The sequence below is a fragment of the Eleutherodactylus coqui genome, chromosome 4, assembly GCF_035609145.1.
Source record: "Eleutherodactylus coqui strain aEleCoq1 chromosome 4, aEleCoq1.hap1, whole genome shotgun sequence".
Classification (NCBI taxonomy): domain Eukaryota; kingdom Metazoa; phylum Chordata; class Amphibia; order Anura; family Eleutherodactylidae; genus Eleutherodactylus; species Eleutherodactylus coqui.
The window spans coordinates 156,688,464-156,715,551 of NC_089840.1; the positions used below are offsets into that span (position 1 = coordinate 156,688,464).

Below are 27,088 nucleotides of genomic sequence, written 5' to 3' on the forward strand. Positions count from 1 at the left end.
TTTTTGATAAGATCTACATCTCCATTTGTTTATTCTCCATTTAGGAGACACACAAATTCCACATTAATTATTAACATTTTGGAGGAACATTTTGTTTTCCTACACTAAGCCAACATTGCAAAGGCTCATAGCTGTCAGAATGATAGATACCCCCCACAAATGACCCCATTTAAAAAAAAAAAAATTACACCCCTTAGTGTATTCACTGAGGTGAGGTGGGTGGGGGGGGGGGGGGGGGGGGTCAGGAGTATTTTGACCCTACAGTTTCTTTTCCTGGAATTAATGCAATTTAAAGGAAAAAATTTTAAGTGTCATAATTTTGCAAATATCTCATTATAAAGACAGGATTTTTTTTCAATAATGCACAGTAAAATGAGGATTTGCACCCCAAAATGGATACCCGTTTGTCCTGTGTTCAGAAACATACGCATTGTGGCCCTAATCCTATGTCTATACGAACAACATGGCACAAACCAAAAGGAGCAGCGGGTGTCTTTCAGAACAGACATTTTGCTTGAAGGCATTTTACGACTCATTGCTCACTTGTAGAACCCTTAAGCGTTCAACACGACACAAATGTCCCCATTTTGGAAACTAGACCCCCTAACGAATTCATCTAGGGGTGTACGGTGTATTTTGACCCCACAGTTTTTGAATAAAGCTAAGCAAAGGAGAAGGAAAAAAATTAAGATTTTTATTTTTTAAGCAATTATGTCAGTTTTTTTTGTACAGCACACATAAGAATGAGGATTTGCAGCCCAAAATGGATACCCCATTTGTCCTGTGTTCACAAAGTACCCATTATGGCCCTAATATTATGTCAGTATGCACAACGGGACCCTAACTGAAAGGAGCAGCTGGGGGTTTTCAGAACAGACATTTTGCTTGAAGGCATTTTAGGCCCCATTGCTCACTTGTAGTGCCCTTGAGTGGCCAAAATGATATAGAACCCCCACAAATGACCCCATTTTGAAAACGAGACCGCTTAACGCATCTAGGGGTCTACTGCCTATTTTGACCCCACAGTTTTTAAATGAATCGAAGCAAAGGAAAAAAAATTATGATTTTCATTTTTTTGGCAATGGTGTCATTTTCAAATTTTTTTTTGTACAGCACATATATGAATGAAGACTTTCACCCCAAAATGGATCATCTCATTTGTCTCATGTTGAGAAACCTACCCATTTTGGCCCTAATCTTCTGTCTGGATGCACAACGGGGCCCAAACTGAACAGAGCATCTAAACTTTACCTTACCTTTAGTAGCCAGGAGCAAGGAGATTTTAAATTTCCCGGGCCCTCCCTAGCTTCATTGCTTGCGCCCCCCCCCCCCCCCCCCATTTTGGTGATGGGCGCATGCGCCAAAGCTGGGAAAGTTCCACGGATAAGGATCCAGTCAGGGGCATCGCCGCAGTACTCTGGTAAGCAATTTCACCTCAACTCACAGTTCGGATCCGTGATGGGAGGTGAAACTTTAGCTTTTTTTCACTCTTACGTGATTGACGTTATCCAATCACGTGACCAATAACAGTGTACTGCGGCCCCTGCGAGATCTCCAGGCTCTGTTTAACAGCCAGGTGGGGGGAGATTTTAAATTACCACGGCAATCTGCAGCTTTTGCGCCTGCGTCTGCCATTCTGGCGACGGGCACGTGCACTGAAGCCAGGGTATGGTACACGGATAACTCCGCGGGCTTTAGGTAATTTCATATGATCCATTAGGGGAGATGAAACAAACTTTTTAATAAATAAGGAGAAAAAAAAAAAAAAGGGAGGGGGAGAAATTATTTTTACAGATAGTTCCTTTTCCATGAGTCGATCATGACAGCACACAATGAGCTTGCCCTTTGACCTCGTTGGGACAGGTAGAGGAGAGTTTAAAAGACCGCCTCCCACAGCTATTCTCCAGTAGCCATATGTGCATGGAACGAGCGACTGAAGTAGCCGCGATGTTAGCGTCTATTAAGTTGACTGTAGTCTCCCAAACACGCTTGAGGAGCCCATCCACCTTAAGGTCCATGGGATCCTTAAGCTGAGAAGCATCCTCAAATGGGAGTGCTGTCTTTTTAATTAATTTAGCGACTTGAATGTTGACTTTCGGAACGGTATTCCATAATTTAGTCTTATCAGTGGGGAACAAGAGTCTGTCTTTGAAGTCTTTAGATATCGATAAGCGCTTCTCTGCCTTTTCCCATTCATCTTCCACCAGTTGCTTTAGTGTTCGATTAACAGGAAAACACTTGCGACGTCTTGTTCTCAGCCTGCCAAACATCTCGTCCTGAATGGACATTAGTTGTTGGATGTCTGACACTTCCATTGTATTACGAACTGCTGTTATTAGCTCTTCTAAGTCACAGTTTGAAAAATAATACTTTTTCTCATCGTCCTCTAAGAGGACCAGCGTGGACACGCCTGAAATTTTAATTTCAGACATTTCCAAGTCTGACTCATCGGAGTCCGAAGAAGCCAGGACCTGTGGTTCCTTCCTTTCCCGCCAAAATAAAATTCAAATAACAGAGATGCCCAGCAATCAGACCCTCCCAGAACACATGCAGATTCCCTTTCTGAGCTATACAGTAGGTAAGTCTATGATTCACCTCTCATATCCACAGGGCTATGTACTTGATTATTCTTCATATGTCTGGCCACCTCCCAACTCCCCTTTCACACATTAGCACCTGCCAGATTTTGAGAATAGCATCTACTGTATGGTCCCATAATGCACATTACTATAATAATCATGCATTCGATATTTGTTGATCTTCATCTCCATGATATTTTGAGACATTATTGCTGCCCTCTACTTGTGTTTCATCCACAACGAAAATAGAGTCACACTTTTAGGTACATATAAATGGTAGCCTACCTTCCCTGGTTTTATTTGTAGTCCCAAGAGAGGAGCGTTCTGGTACCATCTTTCCCAGGTTAACATTAAACCACCTGGTATTAGCGTTAGGACCCATCTGAAAGCTTGGTCACCTGAACATTGGTAGATGGGCCAATAGGATTTGAAGAAATTATATACCAAGAACCTTGCATTATTCAATGTGGTTAGTGTATTTATTATAGGTATGTATACTTCTGATAGTAAATGTATTTTGAGTGCTGTTGCCGCTTTTTGGTTTCTGCTTCTATTGGATGTTGCAGCCATGGTTTAACGTGCACCTATAGATTTCAATTGGGAAGTGCTGACCTATTGTATTCTTTTTTTCTACACTTTTTGGGGATTTGACTGTACTCATCTATTTTATTCCTAATGCTTTGTGAGTGCGTTTGTTATGTGTATTTTTATCACAATTGCATATTTATGCTGTTTTTTTGTTTTTATTCTTGACTTTATCATTCTATTCACTTTTACTTCTTTTCAAACAATGAATACCCATAACATTTGTTTCTGCAATTATATTGATGTATATGTTATATAGTGTGTCTCCAGCAAGAGGAAGAGGCACACATTGCCTTGAACCTTTTAGCGTCTCTTAGCTAGCATTTATAAAATACAAAAATGTCTTCTAAATCCGAGTATGTGCACACTTTTCTAAAAAGGGTTGCTACCAGCCATTTTGGACTTTCTTTTCCCGTTTGATGGAAAGAGGAGTCGATTAAATTAGGGATTTGCTAATTTAACTTTGCTAATTTAAATCTCTGCTAATTTAACCTTTGATCTAGAATTATAAACCCTTTCTCCTGATTCTTGAATCAGAGCTTCAAGATTGGCATAAACTCTTGCTATACTGGTTTGGAAGGATTAATGTATATTAAAAAGATGAATATCCTCTCTAGGTTATATATATTTTTCAGACTATCCCTTGGGATATATCTAAACAGTATTTTGAGAAGCTCAGAAAACTGATCGCTAGGATTTGCATGGAGAACTTCTTCACCACATCTCAGTTCGAAGATTAACAAGATCTAAAATACAAGGAAGCGCAAGCCTGCCTAACCTCGCCCAATATCATAAAGCCACAATATAGTATTGCGTCCTTGACCTTTTCCACCATAACCTAACAAAACTGTGGCTAGCACTAGAACAGGGTTTCAGTGTCATGGAACTTTCCGGATTCTTCATAAAATATCAACATGTGAGCAGGACAGCACCTCAGAAACAAATAAATTAAGGAAAAGGAAAAAAAAAAAAGAAAGGTGAAAAGGGCTTATCTGGCGCAAGCGGGGAGACCCTAAAGGCCCATTTACACAGGACAAATGGGGAAGCGATGCCCGACACTCGTCCCCGTGCATACTAGCTCCCATGCTGCTGCATAAAAAAACGGTGATGAGCTGATTACTCAGTGTAAATAGCAGCTGTTCAGTACTGAATGGCCGCTATGTTAAGTTAGGGGAGAGGGGCGGTTGAGAGAAAGGAGAGAAATCTCCTGCAGCCTCTCCATCCCCCTGCTTGCCACTCCGTGAGCGAGCCAGCGATACTAACTCCCATGCAACAGAACGGGGGCGAGGACACAGAGGGATGAGTTTCGGGCATCATTGGCCCAACACTCGTCTTGTGTAAATGTGCCTTAAGGAGGGACCTGCCTGCTAGCACCTGTAGTCCTGGTAGGCAGTAACTAAGTACCTGGGTCTTATTAATCCCTTAAAGACACAGCCTATTTTGGGTATAAGGACGTGACAATTTTGGGGGGGATTTTCATCTCCACTTTTCAAAAGCCATAATTATTTTATTTTTCCTTCGACATGGCCGAATGAGGGCTTGTTTTTTTGCATGCATTTTTGGGTGCACATAATGTATTGTAAAACTTGTTTTTTTTCCACCTGCCATTGTTTTTTTTTTTTGGGGGGGGGGGGGGGGATATTTACAGCGTTAGGCCTCTTTCCCACGAATGGATTTCCGCCTCGTAATTAGCGGCGGAAATCCGCTGCGTTGCCCGCAGCTATTAGGTTCTATTGAACCTAATAGCTCAGTGCTCACGGTGCGGAATTCCACCGCGGAATTCCGCACCGTGAATTCACCCGTCCTCACCTGCGGCATGCTCTATTTGCCGCGGGTGTACGCGCGGACGGCTTCCATTGCAGTCAATGGAAGCCGTCCGTTCACGCTATTTCCGCTGTAGCACAGCGGAAGCTAGCGTGAAAACGCTTCCCCGCCCACCGCCGCGTCATGTGACGCGGTGGCCGTATCACGACGCGGCGGATGTGGGCGGGGAAGCGTCATGCGGGAGCGAGGACGCCGGATCCACAGGTAAGTATGGGGTCTCCTGGGGGGCGCTGTGATGGGCTCATTTTTTTCTGCGGGTCAGTACAATAAGTATACCAAATTTTTTTTTTCCACAATTAAAACCCCCTTTTTTTTATTGTTTTTTTTCTACATCATTGCATTCAAAGTTCTATAACTTATTTTTGCATAGACAGCGCTCTATGAGGGCTTGTTTTTTTACGTGGCAAGCTGTAGTTTTTATTAGTACCATCTTAGGCCTTAGTCAGACGGGCGTTTTTTGCCGCGATTTCCGCATGCGTCCGGCGATTTTATAAAACCATTGCTTTGCAATGGTATCGGACACATGAGCGCTTTTTATGCGCTCGTCCGATAAATTATAGAACAGAAATCGCAGATCGCACCTATCTGCGATCTGCGGTTCCTGTTCTCTTCTCTATATGCGCTCAATGGGGCCGGCGGCAGCAGCGCTGACCCCATTGAGAACATATAGAAGACAAATCCTTCTTCTCTGCCACAGCTGTAACAGCTGTGGCAGAGAAGAACGATGTTTGCCCATTGAATTCAATGGAGCCGGCAATACAGCCGACTCCATTGAAAGCAATGGGCTGCCGGCATGCGCGGGATGAATTGTCAGGAAGGGCTTAAATATATAAGCCCTTCCCTGCAATTCATCCAGAAATGTGTTAAAATAAAATATATATATATATATATATATATATATATATATATATATATATATATATATATATATATATATATATATATATATATATATATATATATATATATATATACACACACACACACCTGCTCCCGGCAGCTGGAGTTCCGTGCGGCCGGCCTGCAGTGGGTGTGAAGGGGGTGTGAGTCAGACCTGCCCCCTGATTGGCTCAGGGGCAGGTCTGACTCACACCCCCTTCACACCCACTGCAGGCCGGCCGCACGGAACTCCGGCTGCCGGGAGCAGGTGAGTGTGTGTGTGTATATATATATTTTAACACATTTCTGGATAAATTGCAGGGAAGGGCTTATATATTTAAGCCCTTCCCGACAAGTCATCCCACACTCGCCCGCAGCGCATTGCTTTCAATGGAGCGGGCTGTATAACCGGCTCCATTGAATGCAATGCGCTGGACAGCTCCGGCCCGTTTCTAATGAAACGCGGCTAGGAGCAGATTTTCGGGCACCGGTCACGCGATTTGCGGATGCGCATCCGTCATGCGATCCGCAAATCACGCGAAAAAACGCCCGTCTGACTAAGGCCTTAGGGTACATAGTTTTTCTTTATCACTTATCGCGTTTTTTGGGAGTTTTTTTTTGTTTTATTTTTTATGCTTTTTTCAGCGCAGGATAAATAGGGTGTTCAATTTATGGCATGAGTCCTTACGGATATGATGATACCAGATATGTGGGATTTTAATTTTTTTCTAAATAAAAAAAAAACAAACAAAAAAAAAAAACACACACCACACACACCCTTTTGCGCTTTTTCCCCTATTTATATCTCTGTAGGGTACCATAGCAGCTATGATCACTATGATAAAGCTTTGCAGGACTTCGCTATTACAAGTGATAAGGCATTGCAGTACAGATCATAGGCAATGGCAACCCATCAGCTTTCCGTGATAACATCTCGGAGGTCCGATGACGTCAGAGGGATCGCTCGCCCTCTGTGAACCCTTTACGTGCCGCAATCTACATAAATCACGACATAGAGATTTCACAGCGGGAGGTGGTCTGTCCTTATGTACCCCCGCTGTTGCAGTGGGTGGCCGGCTCCCACTGCAGGATGGCGTGGGCAGGCTCACTTCTGACCCCGCCCACTGCAGGATGGCGTGGGCAGGCTCACTTCTGACCCCGCCCACTGCAGGATGGCGTGGGCAGGCTCACTTCTGACCCCGCCCACTGCAGGATGGCGTGGGCAGGCTCACTTCTGACCCCGCCCACTGCAGGATGGCGTGGGCGGGCTCACTTCTGACCCCGCCCACTGCAGGATGGCGTGGGCAGGCTCACTTCTGACCCCGCCCACTGCAGGATGGCGTGGGCAGGCTCACTTCTGACCCCGCCCACTGCAGGATGGCATGGGCAGGCTCACTTCTGACCCCGCGCTATCTACATGATGTAAGGTTACGTCCTGTCACGTTAAGTACCACGCTGCTATGACATAACCTCAAGTACTGTGGTGTTAAAGGGTTGAAGGGGCATTGGGTTTCTTGTTATTTAAATCCTCCTTTTCATGCAAATTTCATTTTCCTCTTCCTTATGCACCAACTCTTATGAGCGCAGTTATTTTTCCTATTTCCTGTACCTCATAAAAAGGTAGATTGGGAGAAATTTGGGAGCTTTAGCCCTTTTATTGACCCCATTGCACACATGGAAGAAAAATTAGTGGACAGGGTCATTTAATAAGCACACTTGCCCCCCCCTGACCACTCATGGAAAATGTAGTTTTCATCTACAGTGACACACACACACACACACACACACACACACACACTTTGATCCTGGGCGGATTAAATCATTGAAAAATGCACTGGCTAGGTCATTCTCTAAAAAACTCTGGACCAAGTCATATACACCGACGCATAACATGTCTTTATCCAGAAGGTTACAAGAACTTAATTAAAAAATAAATTTTACAGTGGTATACGAGCTCCTGTTAACATACAAATGATATTTCCGTCAATACCAGATTTATGTTGGAGATGCTCCACAACAGCTGGTTCGTTGCTGCACATATGGTGTCAATGCCCTCTTATACATCTCCGTTATGGCATCTCAAGATTATACTGTTATGCAGATCTCCGATTGACATCACTCCAGAGATTGTACCCTTATCCATTTTTCTTGGCTCGGTTACCAAGTTTAAAAAAGTTTTAGTGAGCCACTTCATAATGGCTACATGTGTGTTTAGGTTATACTTTTCCTAATGTTCAATGGGCGTAGCAAAATATAACCTTATTCCTGATCAACATAAATTGCCAAAGTACAAGAGTTTGGCAATCTCTGGCTATGGCAATTAACTGTGTGTGCCATTAATGCTGGGACCTTCAGGACCTGCTCTTGTGATCAGTAGTTGCCCCAGTAGTCATACTTCCACTGAACATCTAAGCGAAAAAACAAAAAACAAAACATTTCTGCGCTCCCAAAGGCCTTTTTACACAGGACGATTATCGTTCTTGTTGTTTAGGCTCCTGCGCTCCCACGGCAACAGCATGCGGAAACTCAATTTCCCCTGTCATTGAAAAACTACCCCTGTCTGTGTCTACATGTTTGTTTACCAATAAGCCAGTTGAAACTGAAATCCTCCAGGACATTCTCTGTTTCACTGAGGACAGACCTGGATTTAGAGGAGTCCTGTGTTTCAATAGGACTCCTCTACAAAGTCATTTACATCAACAGATTTTCATTTTCTGCATTATTCAAATTGCAAAGGAGTGCAGGGTTTTTTCTACCCTGTTCTACTGTGTTTTCGACAGAGGTCATCTTCACCTGCGGGCTCCCCTCAGACGCTCTCCCTATGAATTAGGGATCCTGCTTTTCTGGATATATTAGTAAAGCCTTCCCAGACGGACGGTGTGGACGCCTGTCGTCAGATGGATGCTCCACACCAGGTAAGTCCCATCCTTTATATCTCTATATACTTACACACTATTCCACAGCCACCTTCTCTAAGGAATCCTTTACATTGGAGCGCTGGTCTGCTGATCTTTGTATTGTTTCTTAAATTTCTGAGGCGCTGTCCTGCTCACTCTTATTTTATTCCCACTGAACATAAACCTATCCCCCATCCGGTAGGCAGGAACACAAATTGATATATGTAGACTGTTAAATTGTTCCCATTCCCACATTTTATCATCTAATCGATTTCTTAAAACTAAAAATCGCTCCATAGTTCACGCTGCATGGGATTTCTCGTGTGTCTCCCTGCGCAAGAGTGATTCTGTGTAATTATTTATTTCAAAATTCCCGCCAATACCACCATTAGTGAGAATAGAACTTTTGCTGTATCCCAGAAAGCCATGTCTAAACTTTGCCACCCCCGCAGTAGATTTTCTTTCGCTTGTCTCCGTGGCTGATGTTGTGGGCGATATCTGGCGCATTGTACAGCTTATGGCTTATGGCATCAGCCTCCATAAAGCACCATAATGATGGTGCCCATTTCTTCCCTCCATGATGTGCCATATATGTCTCCGTGGCTGGCGTGGTGTCAGATATGTAGTGGTCATTACCGGCTATTCACGCATTGCATCACCCCTGACAGAAAGTATCAGTCTAGCACTTCTGCTAACGGTAAGGCCGCCTTCACACGAATGGATTTGCATTGCGGAATCTGTGGTCGTTGTCCGCACCATGGATCTGCAGCAAATGCAGTTTTGCTACATTCTATGGAAGCTACTTTATTTACCTAAAATCTCCCTCTAAAGTGCTGGCCATTAACTCCTTAACTCCACAGGACCTAAGTTTACATCCTCGCAGTGGGGTACTTAATGCAATAGGATGTAAACTTATGTCATGTGGATGGCACGGGATCACAAGCTGGGCTCGCTACATCCTGCAGTAGGTTCTGACTGTTACCGATAGCCAGCCTTATGCTGCAACTGCGGGGATACATAAAAACAGCGATCCCTGCTATTAACCCCTTTCATGCCACCATCTATAGGCCATGCCTTAAAAGGGGTTAAAGGTCTCCCTTCCTTCTAACTTGCTATTCAGTGCCCATTGTCAAGGAAGGTTCTCTCGTTTACTGGAAATAGCACAGCAGCAGAACAAAAAGTCTGAGAGGAATGAGTTACCTTGCTCCCTGAAGTGTATGAGAGTGTGGGGAGGTGAGAAGCGGGCACACAAATATGTTACTAGTGCCAATGCCATTTACCACTGTTTATCTACACTGCTAAATATTGCTGTACACTGTCTTACAGAGACCAGAATCTACACTTATATGTGCATCGTCTACATAACAGAATACAGGAGCCAGGCTCCCCCACCAGTTCCAGGAGAACTGAGAATTCCAGATGCAGCCTACAGATAAGAAAAAAGGGAAAAATGCAGGACATAAGGCATATGGGCAAAAATACTGTTATTTCTCATGTACACACAGCAGCTCAGTCTGAAGAAGTAAGTCATCTGTAAGTCACTTTAAGTTATTCATGAATATGACAATGGTACTTTTGAGTACACAGTTACCAAGTTTTATTTCACTCAGAGACCTCTATCAACCTTCATGTGACTGTATATATCATAATCCAGGTGCTTTCTGATTGCGAGTACTAAACATTATCACTTACCCAAATAGTTTATACGAAGCGCAGCTGGTTCATGCAATCCTAGAGTACATTTTCTTACATCCCACAGTAGGTTATCATAACAGCGGAACATTGTCTTGTCCAAATACTTCTACGCAATAATTCTTCCACCTAGAGAAAAAAAAAGAAAAGAAAAAAAAACAAAACACAAATGTGTGGTATGTTTAATGTTTAATTCTGTTTCGTTTCCCTTCCATTTTTTAAATAGAACAAATAGTACATTAAAACGCAATGAGGGTGGGAGAAGTTTGAGGTGGGTGGAACAAATAAAACGTTAGTTCCATTTTAAGTCTGTTGATCTGCTTTAAAAACAGATTAGCCAGGCAGAATTCAACCGGAAATAGCAAACGCAGGTGTTGCCAGCAGATTACTACTTTTGAGGCCCATTTAGACGGGACGCTTGCCTGACACTCGTTCCAGCACATACTACCCTGTTTCCCTGAAAATAAGACATAGCATGATTTTCCAGAATTTTTGAGGATGCAAAATGATTTTACAGGCTTTTTGAGGATGCTTGAAATATAAGCCCTACTCCCAAATTAAGCCCTGCTAACACAGTTAATTTAAAAAAGTCAATTTAAGTAGTGTCCAGGCAGCTATACATGTAAAAAAGTTAAATCTTTTTGAACAAAAATTAATATAAGACACGGTCTTATTTTCAGGGAAACACGGTAGCTCCCATGCACCTGCCAAGAGCTAGCATCGCTGGCTCACAGCGGGGCGGCAGGAGGAGATTTCTCTCCTCGCGCTCCCCTGCCCCTTCTCTATTGCCTTAACATAGCAGCTATTCAGTACTGAACGGCTGCGATTTACACTGAGCGATCAGAAATCTGCTCATCGTCCATTGTTTATGCTGCATAATCCAGATTCTCAACAAATGGGCCATACATGTAACAATGTTAGGCCTGAAAGAAGAATTGGAAGCCTTCAAAGATCTTTTTCAAAAATGTGTCAATTTTACAACAGAAATCCTCAAACAGCAGAGAATTTCTTCTACCCATGTTGGATGCAGGAGCATCAATATTAGGTGATTTGTTCCAAGCTAAAGAATTTTATTTAGTAAACGGATATTTCCTTTCAATAAATTTAAGAAATTAAGAATTTTGTAACAGGATTTAATTCAGACCATGACATGCACATGATGCCAGGGAGAGATAAGGAGATCATGGGGGTACCATTGGAGAGATCAATCACTTCAGAAATCATCTCTGTAAGAGCAAGTATAAGAGATGCCAGTGCTCTTGCGGAATCCAGGTAGAGGGAAAGTTATACCACGCTCCCCAAACTTTGTTGAATTTATAAAGGGATAGCCTTGATTTTTATATACAATTTGGTTAAATGGGACATCAGAATTAGGCCGCCTGCAGACGGCCGGGCCAGATTCCGCCGCGAGAATTCTCGCAGTGGGATGCAGTCCCGTGCCCCTGCAGAGGCCTGCGGCTTACCTGCTCCCGGCGTCTCCTCTCTGCACTGTGTGCCAGCTGCTGCCCAGCCGGCGCATGCACAGAGAGGAGCTAGCCTGTCACCACTGACATTTCTGTGCGAGCCTCTGCGAGACCCGCACAGAAATAGAACGTGCTGCGATTTGTTTTCCGCGTGTGTTTTCACGCAGACAAATCACAGCCATTTGCCTAGGATTGCATTATGTAATGCAATCCTATGGCAGCGCGCACAGGTGGAAATTCTGCAGGAAATCCCGCCGTGAAATTTTCGCCCGTGTGCAGGGGGCCTTAACCAGATTTTTTTTACACACAGATAGAGGGGCGTTTATGATCAGTTAGTCCACCTCAAGTTAATTGCCTTTCTAGCTAAAAATAAAGGATTCACTCAAAAATATTCTTATATGGTAACCCATGTCTCCCCGTCAAGGATCCAAAATAAAGACCACCTCATGGTTGTAAGGTACAGGTAGAATTAAAGGGGTTGTCTCGCGGCAGCAAGTGGGGTTAAGTACTTCTGTATGGCCATATTAATGCACTTTGTAATATACATCGCGCATTAAATATGAGCCATACAAAAGTTATTCACTTACCTGCTCCGTTGCTGGCGTCCCCGTCGCCATGGCTCCGTCTGATTTCGCTGTCTTCTTGCTTTTTTAGACGCGCTTGCACTGTGCGGTCCTCTTCCCTTCTGCTCGGTCCAGGCACAAGCGGCGTTCTGGCTCCGCCCCCTTCTACACGTCATCGCGTAGCTCCGCCCCGTCACGTGTGCCGATTCCAGCCAATCAGGAGGAGGCTGGAATCGGCAATGGAACGCACAGAGCCCATGGTGCACCATGGGAGAAGACCTGCGGTGCACCATGGGAGAAAACAGCAGTGCATCCCTGGGAAAGGACCGGCGGCCATCTTAGGGAGAAGATTTTTTAAACTTCATATTTCGTCGGATCGGTGAGTAGCAAGCGGCTTAACAACCGCTTTAAATTGCTATTTTATGCCAGGGGGGGTGACAGGGGGAATGGGGTAATGTAAAATTTTGATGTTTGCCGCGAGACAACCCCTTTAAGATCCCAAACAGGAAGTCCATAAGGTCTTTCCAGAATCTTGAATAACTGGGGATGCCCAGATAATGTCCAGAAATCTGAGGATGGACAAGTGCATCTAATACAATTAGCAGAAGAGACTCCACCAACTTTTTGTAACCTAATGGGAGTTAGGTAACGAAGCGACGGAAGGTTCTGCTGAGAGAGACCGGTACGGGTAGGACGTGTGTGAGCAGTCTGCCAAAGCAGCTGAGAGAGACCGGTACAGGTAGAACGAGTGTGAGGAGACTGCCGAAGCTGCTGATGATTCAGCACACAGAGCAACCAAGCCGAAAGACTTATAGTGAATCTTGCGAGTAGCCTAAACTACAAGCAAGTGATGCCGATGATGCCGCTACTGCTCGAGTGCGAGTGGCAACAGAAGATCCCATACGCCATCTTCTCCACAAGCCAGCATTTGCTAAGGTTGGCCAGAAAGTTGGCCCTGTGCTAAAGCAAATGCAAAAACTGTTGCTAAGAAAATCCTGTCTGATGTGGTTTGTAGGTATGGAGTGCCAGAGGTGATTGAAAATGACAGAGGTGACAAATGGGATTTTTTTAAAAAAACATTGCAAAAACTATTGCAGAAACAAACAGGCCTAGAGAGAGTGTCTCTCTATAGCACAGGTGTCAAACATACAGCCCGCTGCCTCATTTTATATGACCTGCGGCGTGCCGACAGCCGCTCACCACTGAAGCGATTACCAGCTGGGGTGCTGCAACTCCCCGCTGGTAATCACGCTGTTAGCACTGATCCTGGCGCGCGCACACACTCTGACGTCAGTGTGCAGCCGGAATCCTCCTCCCGAATCCTCAGTTCCTCAGGAGAGGACTCGGGGAGGAAGCGCGCCGGGCATACACATTGACGTTAGTGTGCACCCGGGCTCAGCGCGAGCAGAGGGGGAGCGGCGCTGACAGCAAGGAGGAGGTAAGTATATGGGTTGGGGTGAGAACTATTGTTACTGAGGAGGGGGGGGAGGGGTTAATATTACTAAACGAGGTAAATTTTACTGTGGAAGGTTAATATTACTACTAAGTGGGGGGTTAATGTTACTGAAGGCGGTTAATATTGCTGTGGGGTTATTACTACTGTGGGGGGGGGGGGTCGCTATTACCAACTTGGCCACTGTGGGGGTCGCTATTACCAATTTGGCCACTGTGGGGGTCGCTATTACCAATTTGGCCACTGTGGGGGTGGGGGGGGGGGTCGCTATTTTTACTGGGGGCCACTATGGGGGTCAATATTTTTGCTGGGGCCACTATGAGGGTCACTATTTTTTACTGGGGCCAGTATTACTACTGCAACCACTATAGGGGTCACTATTAGGGGTTGTTTACATGGGCGTAATCGTATTTCGGTCGCACAAATATGCCGCGTATTTGCGCAATCGAAAATAGAGTATGCCTGCATATTTGGGCACGCAAAAAAGATTGCAGATGGGCTCACTGAAAAATGCAGTAAATAAATAGGTTTGCTGCGCATTCACTGCATATTTGCGTGGCCCATTCACTTCAATGGCCTATTAGGGTGCATTGTGCGCAACAAAATAGGTCATGATGTGTGAAAATATACATCATGTGAATGAACTCATTGAAATCAGTGGCTTCTATTCACTGCATATTATGTATGCACATACGCTTGTGTGAACCGGCCCTTACTATACTGTCTTACAATCGGCCCTTTGAAAGTTACCATAAGCCTGATGTGGCCCTCAGTGAAAAGGAGTTTGATACCCCTGCTCTATAGCCTTGCATTCTATCAGAATGACACCCAACAAAAAGACTGGTCTTAGTCCTTATGAAGAGCTGTTTGGGATCCCTCCAAAAATACAGGCTTGTATTTTCCTCAGCAGCTTCAGAAGTTGCACTCAGATTTGACATCCTATGTAGGGTCTTAGCAAAAAACATTGCAGCAGATTCCTAAACGTGTTCTCTGTTCCATTCCAGATCAATCATCATTGCAAGGCGCTCATAACCTGCAACTAGGGGATTGGATGACCATATGGAAGTGTGTCAGGAGGGCCCTGGAACTCCAGTTTGAGGGCCATTATCAGGTCCAATTGACCACTCCTACTTCTGTAAAGGTGCAAGGCAAAGAAACATGGATTCATGGATCCCATTGCAAGCGAATTATGACTCAAAGATTAGACAAAACGAAGCATTCAATTTCCCCACTTGTACTGTTTACTGTTAGAATGATTCCAATAACGTCTAGTGAGCACGCTTTAGATCAAGGCTGCAGCAATACGTTTACTAAGTATTATGACATTGTATCCCATATGAGAAACTTCTCAGATTGTTGGATACGCTCTCACGCCCCTGTGTCAGCTAAAGCAACACCTTATTTTACATCCCCATAGACAGAACAGGAGTGGTTTACAGCTGCGTTTTGGAATCTCCCTCCTCTATCTCTAGCTGAAGATCAAAGTAGAACTGCTGTAGCGCTGTCCATGACCGGGTGGACCAAAGACCCCTGCTGGCATGTTAATATAACTACTACAGTCAATTTGAAAAGGAGGATGATATAAAGAGGCTTATAATTCTATCTATATTTGAAATGGGTAATATTCCTACGGAAGAGATGAAAATAAGTTTCAAAATAAATTAGAAATTGTACAATCTGAAACCAATCCAGGGACTAGAGTAATTAGGAAAGAAATACACAGTTAAACAGAATGCCTTTGACATTACAGACATGTTTGATGCAATTAAGGTTGAAAAGGAGTATACAAGAGAGTTACGGTGCATTTACACACACAGATGATCGCTTAAAACTAGTCAGAAACTGACAATTTTGAGCAATTATTTTGCATAGGTAATAATGGGCTAAAGGCCCATTTAGATAACGATTATCACTGAAAATTCACTCAAAAGCCATCTTTTGAGCGATAATCGTGTCTAAATGCGCTGCCATCGTGCACTATTCGTTCATCAAGCTAGCTAGAAATCAACGATGACTCAAATGATTTTCTCAGCGGGCGGCGCTGATGGCGTTCTTTCAGCAGAAAGCTCTGAGAACAAAGGAGCTGTCAACGCTCCTGCTGATGATTCAGGAGCTATCAGCTCAGCGGGACACCGCTGATAACTGTGAGAACAAAGCATCTGTTTGCATATACAAAACAGCTGCTTTTCTCTGAGTTATCAGTGATGCCCAACTCCACCTGCATTAAACTCTTTAAGTAGCTAATTAGCTACTTAAGAGTTATGCAAAGATGATGGCTCAAAACTCACTCCAAATGCCGTTTGAATGATTTTTGAGTGATCATCTTTCAGCCTAAATGCACCTTAAATCAGCCCTTTAGTACTTTATAACATGCATTTAGAGAACAGCGGGTGGTCCTGCTTATCTTATCTGTTAAAAAAATGTTATCAGCGCTGCCCTGGAGAATTCAGGGTGTGGTCCCTCTTATCTTATCCTGAGGGACGAGACCTGAAGTCAGCGATGGACGAAAAGTGTAAGGTAAGATGGCCTTTGAGTAGAGGTGAGCGAACGTACTCGTTTAGGGCTATTTCGCAATCAAGCATCGCTTTTTTCGAGTAACTGCCTACTCGGGCGAAAAGATTCAGGGGGCGCCGGGGGGGTGAGCGGGGGGGGGGGGGGGGAGAGCTTATCAGATGGGGCATTTTTAGCTTCCTTTTCTGCAAGTTGTGTCTTTGTATATTTTTTCTTTCACCTCTGTGATTTTTATGTTAAACAGTGGGTGCATCATGTTGTCATTACATTGATCCATTACATTGCCAGTTACCCTGGATATAAAACAGGCTAGGGAGGTAAAGGAGCTGTATCGTAAAGCATCATCTGAAGAACTAGCATAGCCAGAATTGTTATCCTACTAGAACCCACACAACTGGTTCAAAGGATTGGGTGGTATGGCATCGGGTGTGGTACTGTTGTATCTTGTCTCTAGCTGGGCCGGAGAATCTGCTGTCACTGCCCCCGACGCTCTGCCGGTCATTCACCCGCTGTCAGTCTCCTCGCCAGCACCGCATAATGCTTGCAATATGTGACAGAACCGAGGAGACTGACAACGCAGGTGCCGGGAAGGGGACAAAGAAGAGCGGCGGAGTGTCACTGCCCGTGGCACTCTGCCTTCTCCCATCCCTGCTCCGACGCAGTCTACTGAAGAAGCTGATAAAGGCACAAGGGAGAGCGGCCATGGGGGTCAGTGGCACGACGAGGCGGGAGGGAACATAATGGAAACCCATTCTTGGGTGCGGACAATCAGGTTGTGGGCATTGCTTGTGGGAGTGCAGCTTGTCTCCACCCATTCTTCTGGTAGAGACAAAATACAACAGTACCGTAGATATGTTTTTACCGGTTGTGCTTCTAATCTTGGTTGTAGTCATTGTTAAGGTTCTTATTTTACTTTTCCGAAGAATTATGAAAACTAACTGTAGGGTGGGACATACGACGCACCAGAGCAGATATACATGTTCTGCTGTTATTACAACTGCTAAACTCGCGTGTACCTTATGTGGAAGAGACACTCTGCAACAGTGACAACTGCATGCACTGCGGGCACCTAATAGCATAAAGAACCAAAGAATATATAATGGACTATTATCTTCTTCATTTTTGGATTTATACTCCTCACAGACTATTACAGAAACCATATGTTATCCAAATAGTATCTTTTGATATATGTGTATATTCCCATAGTTATGTATTGCATAATATTTGAAGAGTATAGAAGCAGGGACAGAAAAGGCTTTAACTGTGGTGGGGCATTACGGGCAGATCCGTAAAATGCCTCAGAGGCTTGCCTTGGTAGACAGGAAAACAAAACAAAAAAAAAAAGTTTAGGTGAGGTATTTTCTTTGCCCTGGGGTGAGAAGGACCTCGTGTTTTTGAGACAATAAAAAGAAGAGAATTAATAGAGAACTCTAGTCCCTTTAAGAAGGCCTGATGTATTTCAGATGTCATGCTAAGGTGCGACTAAATACATTAGAGGACAATACAAGGATCTTGCCCATGATCTGTTTATACCCAGGACTGTGACGGTAACAAGAGGGCATCCTCTATGGTTAGAGGAACAAAGGTTTCATCACCAACACAGAAGGGGGTTTTTACTGCAAGAGCAGTGAGACTGTTGAACTCTGCCTAAGGACTTGATGATGGCACAAAAAAAGTTTGATAGAGGAGACTAGACTTCTTTTTAGGGCACCACCACATTACAGGATATAGACATTAAATAGCCAGAAGGGTTGTTGATTCGGGTCTTGGAGTCAGGTAGGAACTTTTCTCTGAAGAGTGTTAATCCAGGGAGTATTCGGACATCCATTAAGGAGTCAGGAAGAAATATTGGCTTCTGCCTCATTGGGGTTTTTTTCTGCCTTCCTCTGGATCAACAGGAAGGGGATGCAAACAGGCTAAACTGGATGGACATGTGTTTTTCAGCATAGCATACTATGTTACTATTTCAGTAAAAGGTTATACTGACCTTTCAGAAGCCTTGAATTAATTATAACATAGAACATGACATCAAAATTCTGAGAAATTCTTGAACCGATGTTATAGTCTCAAAAATCATAGGACTCTATTGTGCAATATTGTGTAATACCGACGGTCAACACACCAGTTGGTGCGTTGCGTTTGCCAAATGTAAACGATTGTGAAAGTATGCTATGGGAAGAGGATTTTTATGCAAAGAGATATCCAGTTATGTCACCTGATTATGTAATGTGCCTCCTTTAGCTTATCTATAAAACCTATTAAGGGGGATGGCTTTCCAGAGCTCTCCCTTATAGAAATCAGAACGTTGTCCGAGTCTGGTTTTCTTTTAAGGCGTGGTAGTATACGACTTTTATTTTAATTTTACCAGGTTTGGTGAATTTCTTTAACACACCTGAGGCCCAAGTTTAGGAGAGTGTGGTCAATCACTGTACTCAGCAGAGAGCAACTCACTGTTTGCTCTGCGGGCATAGGACATGTCTGCTTTCCCCTATCTGAGAATTCCATTTGTGCTCACATTCAGTTCATCCAGTGGATTCCTACTAAACCTCTCCACAGTAAATCAGTGGATATCTACAGATGTTAGTAAAAGTAAACCTACTGATCCCACCTTCCTCTCTGCTTCTGCATTATTGCTATTCATTCCATCATTGTGCCACACAGCGCCAGCGAACTGTTGGTGATAACCACCGTGATCCAAGTCACCTACCGCCGCTTTCACCATCCGTTGCTACCTACAGCACGCTGCATATACAGTTGTATAAGTTTGTTGTTTGCCACAGGTGACACCAATAAATGCATTTCTAGAACCTTCTGAAGTGTCGTCTATTAATGAGGGTATGAATGTTTTCCAATGTAATTCAGCCGGGGAAATTATATTGGCGGTTTTAGACATTATTAAATGATTATAAACTAGATGTCAGGCCCTTTAGGCCATGGGAATGCAATATGCCAATCCAAGGCTAGTCGGTTTAGGGGGAGGGAACTGTGTCTTCTGGGCATAGCCGAGTTGTAAATAGTGAAAGAACGAAGAATGAGAAGAGCCATGTTGTTTGATAAGTAGATATCCTCTAAAGTGCATATGTCAAGCTGTTGCTAAATATGAGCTTCGAGCATGGAATATAATTCAGAGGCCAGGATTACACCAAAAGGCACGTCAGCCTCATCCTCAAAGTGACCAACTGACTTGAAGGGCTCCCAGAAGCCAGTTTACCTAAAGGTAAGAAGGTTGATTATGTGCGTTGAAGGGGATGTGAGAGCAGGCCAGAGGGTATTAACCCGTAAGAAATGTGCTAAATGTACCCCTGCACTGGGAGATGTTTGGAAGTGTATAAACTGGCTTGCTTTATGACATAAAGCTAAGTCGGGGGGTGCATCACGCACCGCTCCTTCTGGATACGAAAAAAGTGAAGTCTCAATATGGGGCAAGAACTCCCCCAGACAAATGAAGACATAAGAGAATCTATTGTTCAATGTGATCATTTATGCACCCAACAACTGAGTGCTGGAGGGAGCCCCAAGCCTTTAGAGCGGATGTCCACAACCGTGTTTTCACCGCATGTTACATATGTGTTGCAGTGCGATTGTTCTCAGTAAGAGAAACCATTTTGTTAATTGCTAACAAAAATACATAATGTTACAGCAAGCTTTCGGGATATCACCCCCTTCGTCAGGCTATTGAATGAAACTAGTTTGAATGGCACATAATTATAACATACAGATGCAGAGGGGAGGGACCCTCACCCCTCTTGATCTAAATAAATGTTCACACACAGAAATTTGATACCTAAAAAAAGCACAAGACAGTCTGAGCAGAGACAGAAACACCAAAGGCCCATTTAGACTCAACGATTATCGCTCAAAAGATGTCGCTCAAGTGACTTTTGAGCGATAATCATTGTGTTATTCACAGTGCAAGATGAGCGATCACCTTGTGCTGCGAGCGAGTGTCCCCGCTTGTCTTCAGCATCCAGCTGTTTTCTGCACGGAGCGCCCGGCTGTTATGCAGCCAAGCGCTCCGTGCTGGGTATGGAGAACAAAGCTGGACTGCTCTGTTCTTCATACCCAGCCTGCTATCAGGGAGCAGGATGCAGCTGAAACAATAGTATCAGCTGTATCCCACTGTGAAGCCCTGATAGGGCTCTTCATTGTCTTTCAGCATGCTGAAAGACAACGATGAGCAACAGCATAACGAAAACTGCACGATGTAAGTGCAATTACACACAACGATTATCACTCAAAAGACGGCTTTTGAGCGATAATTGTGTCTAAATGGGCCTTAAATCAGTCCACGGAGCTGAGGAATGCAACAGTTTTATGATGTCTCTTATCACTAATGAACACATAAGAAGATCTGTATCTGTATGTGATAATTATGTGTCATCCAAACTAGTTTCATTTATTAGCCCGACAAAGGGGGAGATATCCCGAAAGCTTGCTGTAACATCATGTATTTTTGTTAGCCATTAAAGGGTATCATATCTACAAGATTGCTTAGTTTCTCTGAGAAAAATCACACTTTACTCTACTGGCCAACACGGTACCAAACCTTTTTTACAGATGTGTTGCACGGACACGTGATATGTAACCAATGGAGTGAATGAAAGTCAATGGATTGTTACTGATCCCTGCACAGCGGTGTGTGGACACTGCACATACGCACGAGAAACAGATCGCAGCATGCTCTATTTCTCTGCGTACCACGCAGCATGAGCCCTATACACTTGTATAGGCTGTGAATAATGCGCTGTCCACACGTAATACATTGGGTATGAGCAGCATTTTCATACGCATCCCCACTATTAAACGAGGATTTTTTTTTTGATTTTTTTTTTAAGTGTCACACTGCACGTTTGATATATGCGAGCATGCGCAGTGCCATACCCTGCCATTTGTGGTCCCTGCCGGCAGAGTCTATGTTTACAATATGGTAAGATACTGCGGGGAGACACGTGGCCAGGAGCCCTTAAACTGAGCTAGAAGATTAAAGGAACATTTATAGTCATTGGAAACCTGAATGCCAAGGTATAACAGCTCACTAGTTATCTGGAGACCACATAGTAAGTCTTGGTCTAGCACAGGGTTCTCTCGTGGTATGGGCATAATGGCTGACTTATGAAATCCCCAAATCTATTAATGCTGTCATTGGCATGCGGGAGGGACATTACAAGAATGAGATTGTCAGCATACTGCGCGACACAATCTTCCAGGTCCCCTATAGTTATTCTTTTATATCATACTTTCTCATAAAATAATAGCTAGTGGTTCAACCACCATAGCAAGCAGACTGAGCGCATCCCAGCCCAAAACCTTGGTGTAGTGGGAAGTAAGGAGAGCAAGAGCCACCGAAAGACCAGTTAGAAGAGATTAATATAGTTTGGAGACCTATTTAACCTCTTAAGGACGTGCCTCTTCCACCCCAATTTTCGTTTTTTACCTCCCCGCCTTTAAAAAAAAACAAAAAAAAAAACTCTTATTTATCCATGAACATAGCTGTCTGAGGGCTTATTTTTTGTGGGATGAGTTGTATTTTTCATTGATATTTAGCATACCGGATAATGTAGTAAAAAATTTTAAAGAAAATTCTCAATGGGGTCTGTATGATTACTACGATACCAAATTTATTGAGTTTATTTAGCTGCACTACTTTTAAAATAGATTTTGGGGAAAAAATTATTTTCTGCAGCCATCTTCTGACTGACGAAACTTATGTTTTCTTCTGACATACTTGCGTGAGGGGTCATTTTTTTGCGGGACATCCTGTAGTTTTTATTGGTAGCATCTTGGAGTACAAATGAGTTTTTAATCAATTTTTTCTTGGAAACACGGTACCCCAAACAAGCTAAATTTTGGCATCTTTTTTTCTGATATTCACCGTGCGGGGTAAATTATACATTAGTTTGATAGATCAGACTTTTTTTGGACACAGCAATACCAAATATATTTAGATTTTTATTTTTTTAAATTATAAAATACAGCAAAAGGGTTTTACAAATTTGTGCATTTTTTTTTTAAAGTGCCCTCAGGGGACAAGAACTTGTGATGGTTTGAGCACTCCTATAGTATGAGGTAATACCAAAGTATTACATTATACCGTGATCTGAAAGGCAATCTATTAAGGTTAAAAAAAAAAAAAAAAAGATTCTATACTCAGTATTCTTTACCAGACAGACTCTCTAGGTATTATTGTACCTTGACGACACCGGAAGCTAGGGGTTTGACAAGGCGTAGATGGAGGAACATCCCTGTCACAACCCTAGCTCCCAATTGGCTGACTTGAGTAAGATCCTAGCAGCAGCGTCTGAATTGCTTTTTGCCACGGCTGCAGGATTAGGTGTTCCTTTTCATGTGAGCCTTACATTATCTATATATATAAAATTGAATGTATGTCTGTCTGCGTGCGTGCGTGTCTGCGTGTCTGTTTGTCCTTTATGCGCTACTACACCATTCATCCGATCGCCATGAAACTTTGGGAAGTTGTTAAGTACACTCCTGGGAAGATTATAGGCATAGTACAAATATCCTACGATAAATGGCGCGCGAGCGTCGTCGAAAGTTACGCCCCCCCACGTAGATCGAATAAGTAAGCCACCTGCTATTGTGATGTCATCACTGATGTCATCAACATCGGACACCCTTGAACATGCCCCAACATGTTCTATAAAGCTGCATTGTGATGTCATTAAGGCTCTATTATGACACGTACAGCTTGGAACCACTAGAGCACGCCAGCCAATTACCATTGGAGTTGGAAGTGGGTAAACAAGTACTAGGATATCTTCCTAAGAAGCCACAGCAGCCGGATAAATTGTATGTTCCACCCAACGGCTATTTTATTCAGCCCGCAAGGGGGAAGCAGCGGCCTACAAAATCTAATTCTCTCATTTCCTGATGTCATAGATAGATAGATAGATAGATAGATAGATAGATAGATAGATAGATAGATAGACTGTATGCAATAACCCAGATAGATAGATAGATAGATAGATAGACTGTATGCAATGACACGTACAGCTTGAAACCATAAATACTACAGCACGCCAGCCATTTACAGTCAGTCTCCATTGGAGTTGGAAGTGGGCAAACATGTACTCGGCCAGTGATGGCGAACCTTTTAGGGACCGAGTGCCCAAACTACAACCCAAAACCCACTTATGTATCGCAAAGTGCCAACACGTCAGGGGGCAGGGCTTATCACAACGTATGATTTTACCCCCGTCGTTCTAAAAAGGACAAGGCTGTTTCAGAATAGACCGGGTGCAGATTCTGACTGCTTTTTGGACGCGGAAATACTGCAGAATGTCCTCAGCGGAGATTTCTGTGGAAAATTCTGCAGCATTTCCGCATCTAAAAAGCAGTCAAAATCTGCACCCGGTCTATTCTGAAAGAGACCTGCCCATTTCTGCCACATGTACACATACCCCAGCGGTAATAGTGACACCTTCACCCCAGCGATAATAGTGACATCCCACAGCAGTAATAATAGTGACACTCCCCCCATTAGTAATAAGAGTGACATACCCCAGCGGTCCCCCAGCAGTAATAATGCCCGCTCCCCCCCCCAGCGGTTCCCCCAGCAGTCATAATACCCCCCCCCCCCCCCAGTGGTCCACCAGCAGTCACAATGCCACCCCCAGCTGTCCGCCAGCAATAATAATGCCCCCCTCCCCCCAAGTGGTTCCCCCAGCAGTCATAATGGCTCCCCCCCAGCGGTTCTCCTGGCAGTCATCATGCCCCCCTTCCCCCACAGAGATTTTCTTGGCAGTCACCATGCCCCCCTCCCCCCAACGATTCTCCCAGCAGTCATGCCTCCGCTCCCCCGCCAGCGATTCTCCCAGCAGTCAGAATGTCTCCGATCCCCCCCCCAGCGATTCTCCCAGCAGTCAGAATGTCTCCCATCCCCCCCCCAGCGATTCTCCCAGCAGTCAGAATGTCTCCCATCCCCCCCCAGCGATTCTCCCAGCAGTCAGAATGTCTCCCATCCCCCCCCCAGCGATTCTCCCAGCAGTCAGAATGTCTCCCATCCCCCCCAGCGATTATCCCAGCAGTCAGAATGTCTCCCATCCCCCCCAGCAATTCTCCCAGCAGTCAGAATGTCTCCCATCCCCCCCCCAGCGATTCTCCCAGCAGTCAGAATGTCTCCGATCCCCCCCCAGCGATTCTCCCAGCAGTCAGAATGTCTCCCACCCCCCCCCCCCCCAGCGATTCTCCCAGCAGTCAGAATGTCTCCCATCCCCCCCAGCGATTATCCCAGCAGTCAGAATGTCTCCCATCCCCCCCCAGAAATTCTCCCAGCAGTAAGAATGTCTCCCCCCCCCCCAGCGATTCTCACACAACGGCTATTTTATTCAGCCTGGAAGGGGGAAGCAGCCCCCCAGCGATTCTCCCAGCAGTCAGAATGTCTCCCATCCCCCCCAGCGATTATCCCAGCAGTCAGAATGTCTCCCATCCTCCCCCCCAGCAATTCTCCCAGCAGTAAGAATGCCTCCCCCCCCCCCCCAGCAATTCTCCCAGCAGTAAGAATGCCTCCCCCCCCCCCCCCAGCAATTCTCCCAGCAGTAAGAATGCCTCCCCCCCCCCCCCCAGCAATTCTCCCAGCAGTAAGAATGTCTCCCCCCCCAGCGATTCTCACACAACGGCTATTTTATTCAGCCTGGAAGGGGGAAGCAGCCCCCCAGCGATTCTCCCAGCAGTCAGAATGTCTCCCATCCCCCCCAGCGATTATCCCAGCAGTCAGAATGTCTCCCATCCCCCCCCCCAGCAATTCTCCCAGCAGTAAGAATGTCTCCCCCCCCCCCCCAGCAATTCTCCCAGCAGTAAGAATGTCTCCCCCCCCAGCGATTCTCACACAACGGCTATTTTATTCAGCCTGGAAGGGGGAAGCAGCGGCCTACAAAACCTCAGTGGTCGCTGCTGCCGTCATCTAGATATATAAAAACGAAGTATGTATGTCTGTCTTCGCAGCAACGCGCTACTACACCATTCATCCGATCGCCATGAAACTTTGGGAAGTTGTTAAGTACACTCCTGGGAAGATTATAGGCATAGTACAAATATCCTACGATAAATGGCGCGCGCGTCGTCGAAAGTTACCACCCCCCCACGTAGATCGAATAAGTAAGCCACCTGCTATTGTGATGTCATCACTGATGTCATCAACATCGGACGCCCTTGAACATGCCCCAACATGTTCTATAAAGCTGCATTGTGATGTCATTAAGGCTCTATTATGACACGTACAGCTTGGAACCACTAGAGCACGCCAGCCAATTACCATTGGAGTTGGAAGTGGGTAAACAAGTACTAGGATATCTTCCTAAGAAGCCACAGCAGCCAGATAAATTGTATGTTCCACCCAACGGCTATTTTATTCAGCCCGCAAGGAGGAAGCAGCGGCCTACAAAATCTCATTCAGGTAGGTAGGTTCAGTTCTTGGAGGTTGGGGAATGCTTATGGGCAAGGCCTTATGTCTCATCCCAACTCGATTATTCAATTCTAAGCGCAAAAGAATTAGCGTCCAAATTTTATGTACGGAATTTAATTCTCTCACTTCCCAATGTCATAGAAACTTGAAATTTGGCACGAGCATTGATTATGTCATAAATGGGAAAAGCTAATGGGTCCCAACTCAATTATTCAATTCAAAGCGCCAAAGAATTAGTGTCCAAATTTTACGTACGGAATCTAATTCTCATTTCCTGATGATAGATAGATAGATAGATAGATAGATAGATAGATAGACTGTATGCAATGACACGTACAGCTTGGAACCATAAATACTAGAGCACGCCAGCCATTTACAGTCAGTCTCCATTGGAGTTGGAAGTGGGCAAACATGTACTAGGCTATCTTCCCAAGAAGCCACAGCAGCCAGATAAATTGGATGTTCCACACAACGGCTATTTTATTCAGCCTGCAAGGGGGAAGCAGCGGCCTACAAAATCTCATTGGTCGCTGCTGTCGTCATTTTTAAAAAAGGTATGCTCAGTTCTTTCATGGAGAACAATGTTTAGTGGAGAACTCGCTTATTGGATACAATGTTGCGAGCTGGGGAAAACCCCTAGAATATTCCACGGCACGCAGGCAGACAAGCAAAGTGTAAATAACTGGATTGGATAGCTATGTCTGTCTGTCTTCGCAGCAACGAATGTATGTATGTCTGTCTTCGCAGCAACGCGCGACGGGTACGCTAGTACATTATATTAGCTGTAAATACTTCTATGTAACAGCTGTAACATGGAAGCATTAATAGTTAATAATTAAAGGGGTTGTCCCACGATGACAAGTTAAGTTAAACACTTCTGTATGGCCATATACATGCACTTTGTAATATACATCGTGCATGAAATATGTGTCATACAGAAATTATATACTCACCTTCCCTGCGCTGGCGTCCGCCCTCTCCACGGTGCCGTCTAATTTCAGCATCTAATCGCCCGATTAGACGCGCTTGCGCAGAAGGGTCTTCTCCCTTCTGGTCGGTCCGGGCACAAGCGGTGTTCTGGCTCCGCCCCCTTCTACGCATCATCGTGCAGCTCCGCCCCATCACGTGTGCCGATTCCTGCCAATCAGGAGGCTGGAATCGGCAATGGACCGCACAGAGCCCACGGTGCACCATGGGAGAAGACCCGCGGTGCATCGTGGG

The 27,088-nt window shown here is 44.6% G+C and overlaps 1 protein-coding gene across 5 annotated transcripts in view; it reads right to left on the reverse strand.

Moving 5' to 3' along the window:
• Nucleotides 1-27,088, reverse strand: part of DCAF6 (DDB1 and CUL4 associated factor 6) — a 992,542-nt gene that overhangs the window by 962,668 nt on the left and 2,786 nt on the right. For all 5 annotated transcript variants that reach the window (XM_066600328.1, XM_066600324.1, XM_066600329.1 and 2 more), the window contains exon 2: nt 10,457-10,585. In XM_066600328.1, the coding sequence (XP_066456425.1) occupies nt 10,457-10,547 (91 nt within the window). In that variant the 5' untranslated portion in view covers nt 10,548-10,585. The remainder of the gene's footprint in view (nt 1-10,456; nt 10,586-27,088) is intronic.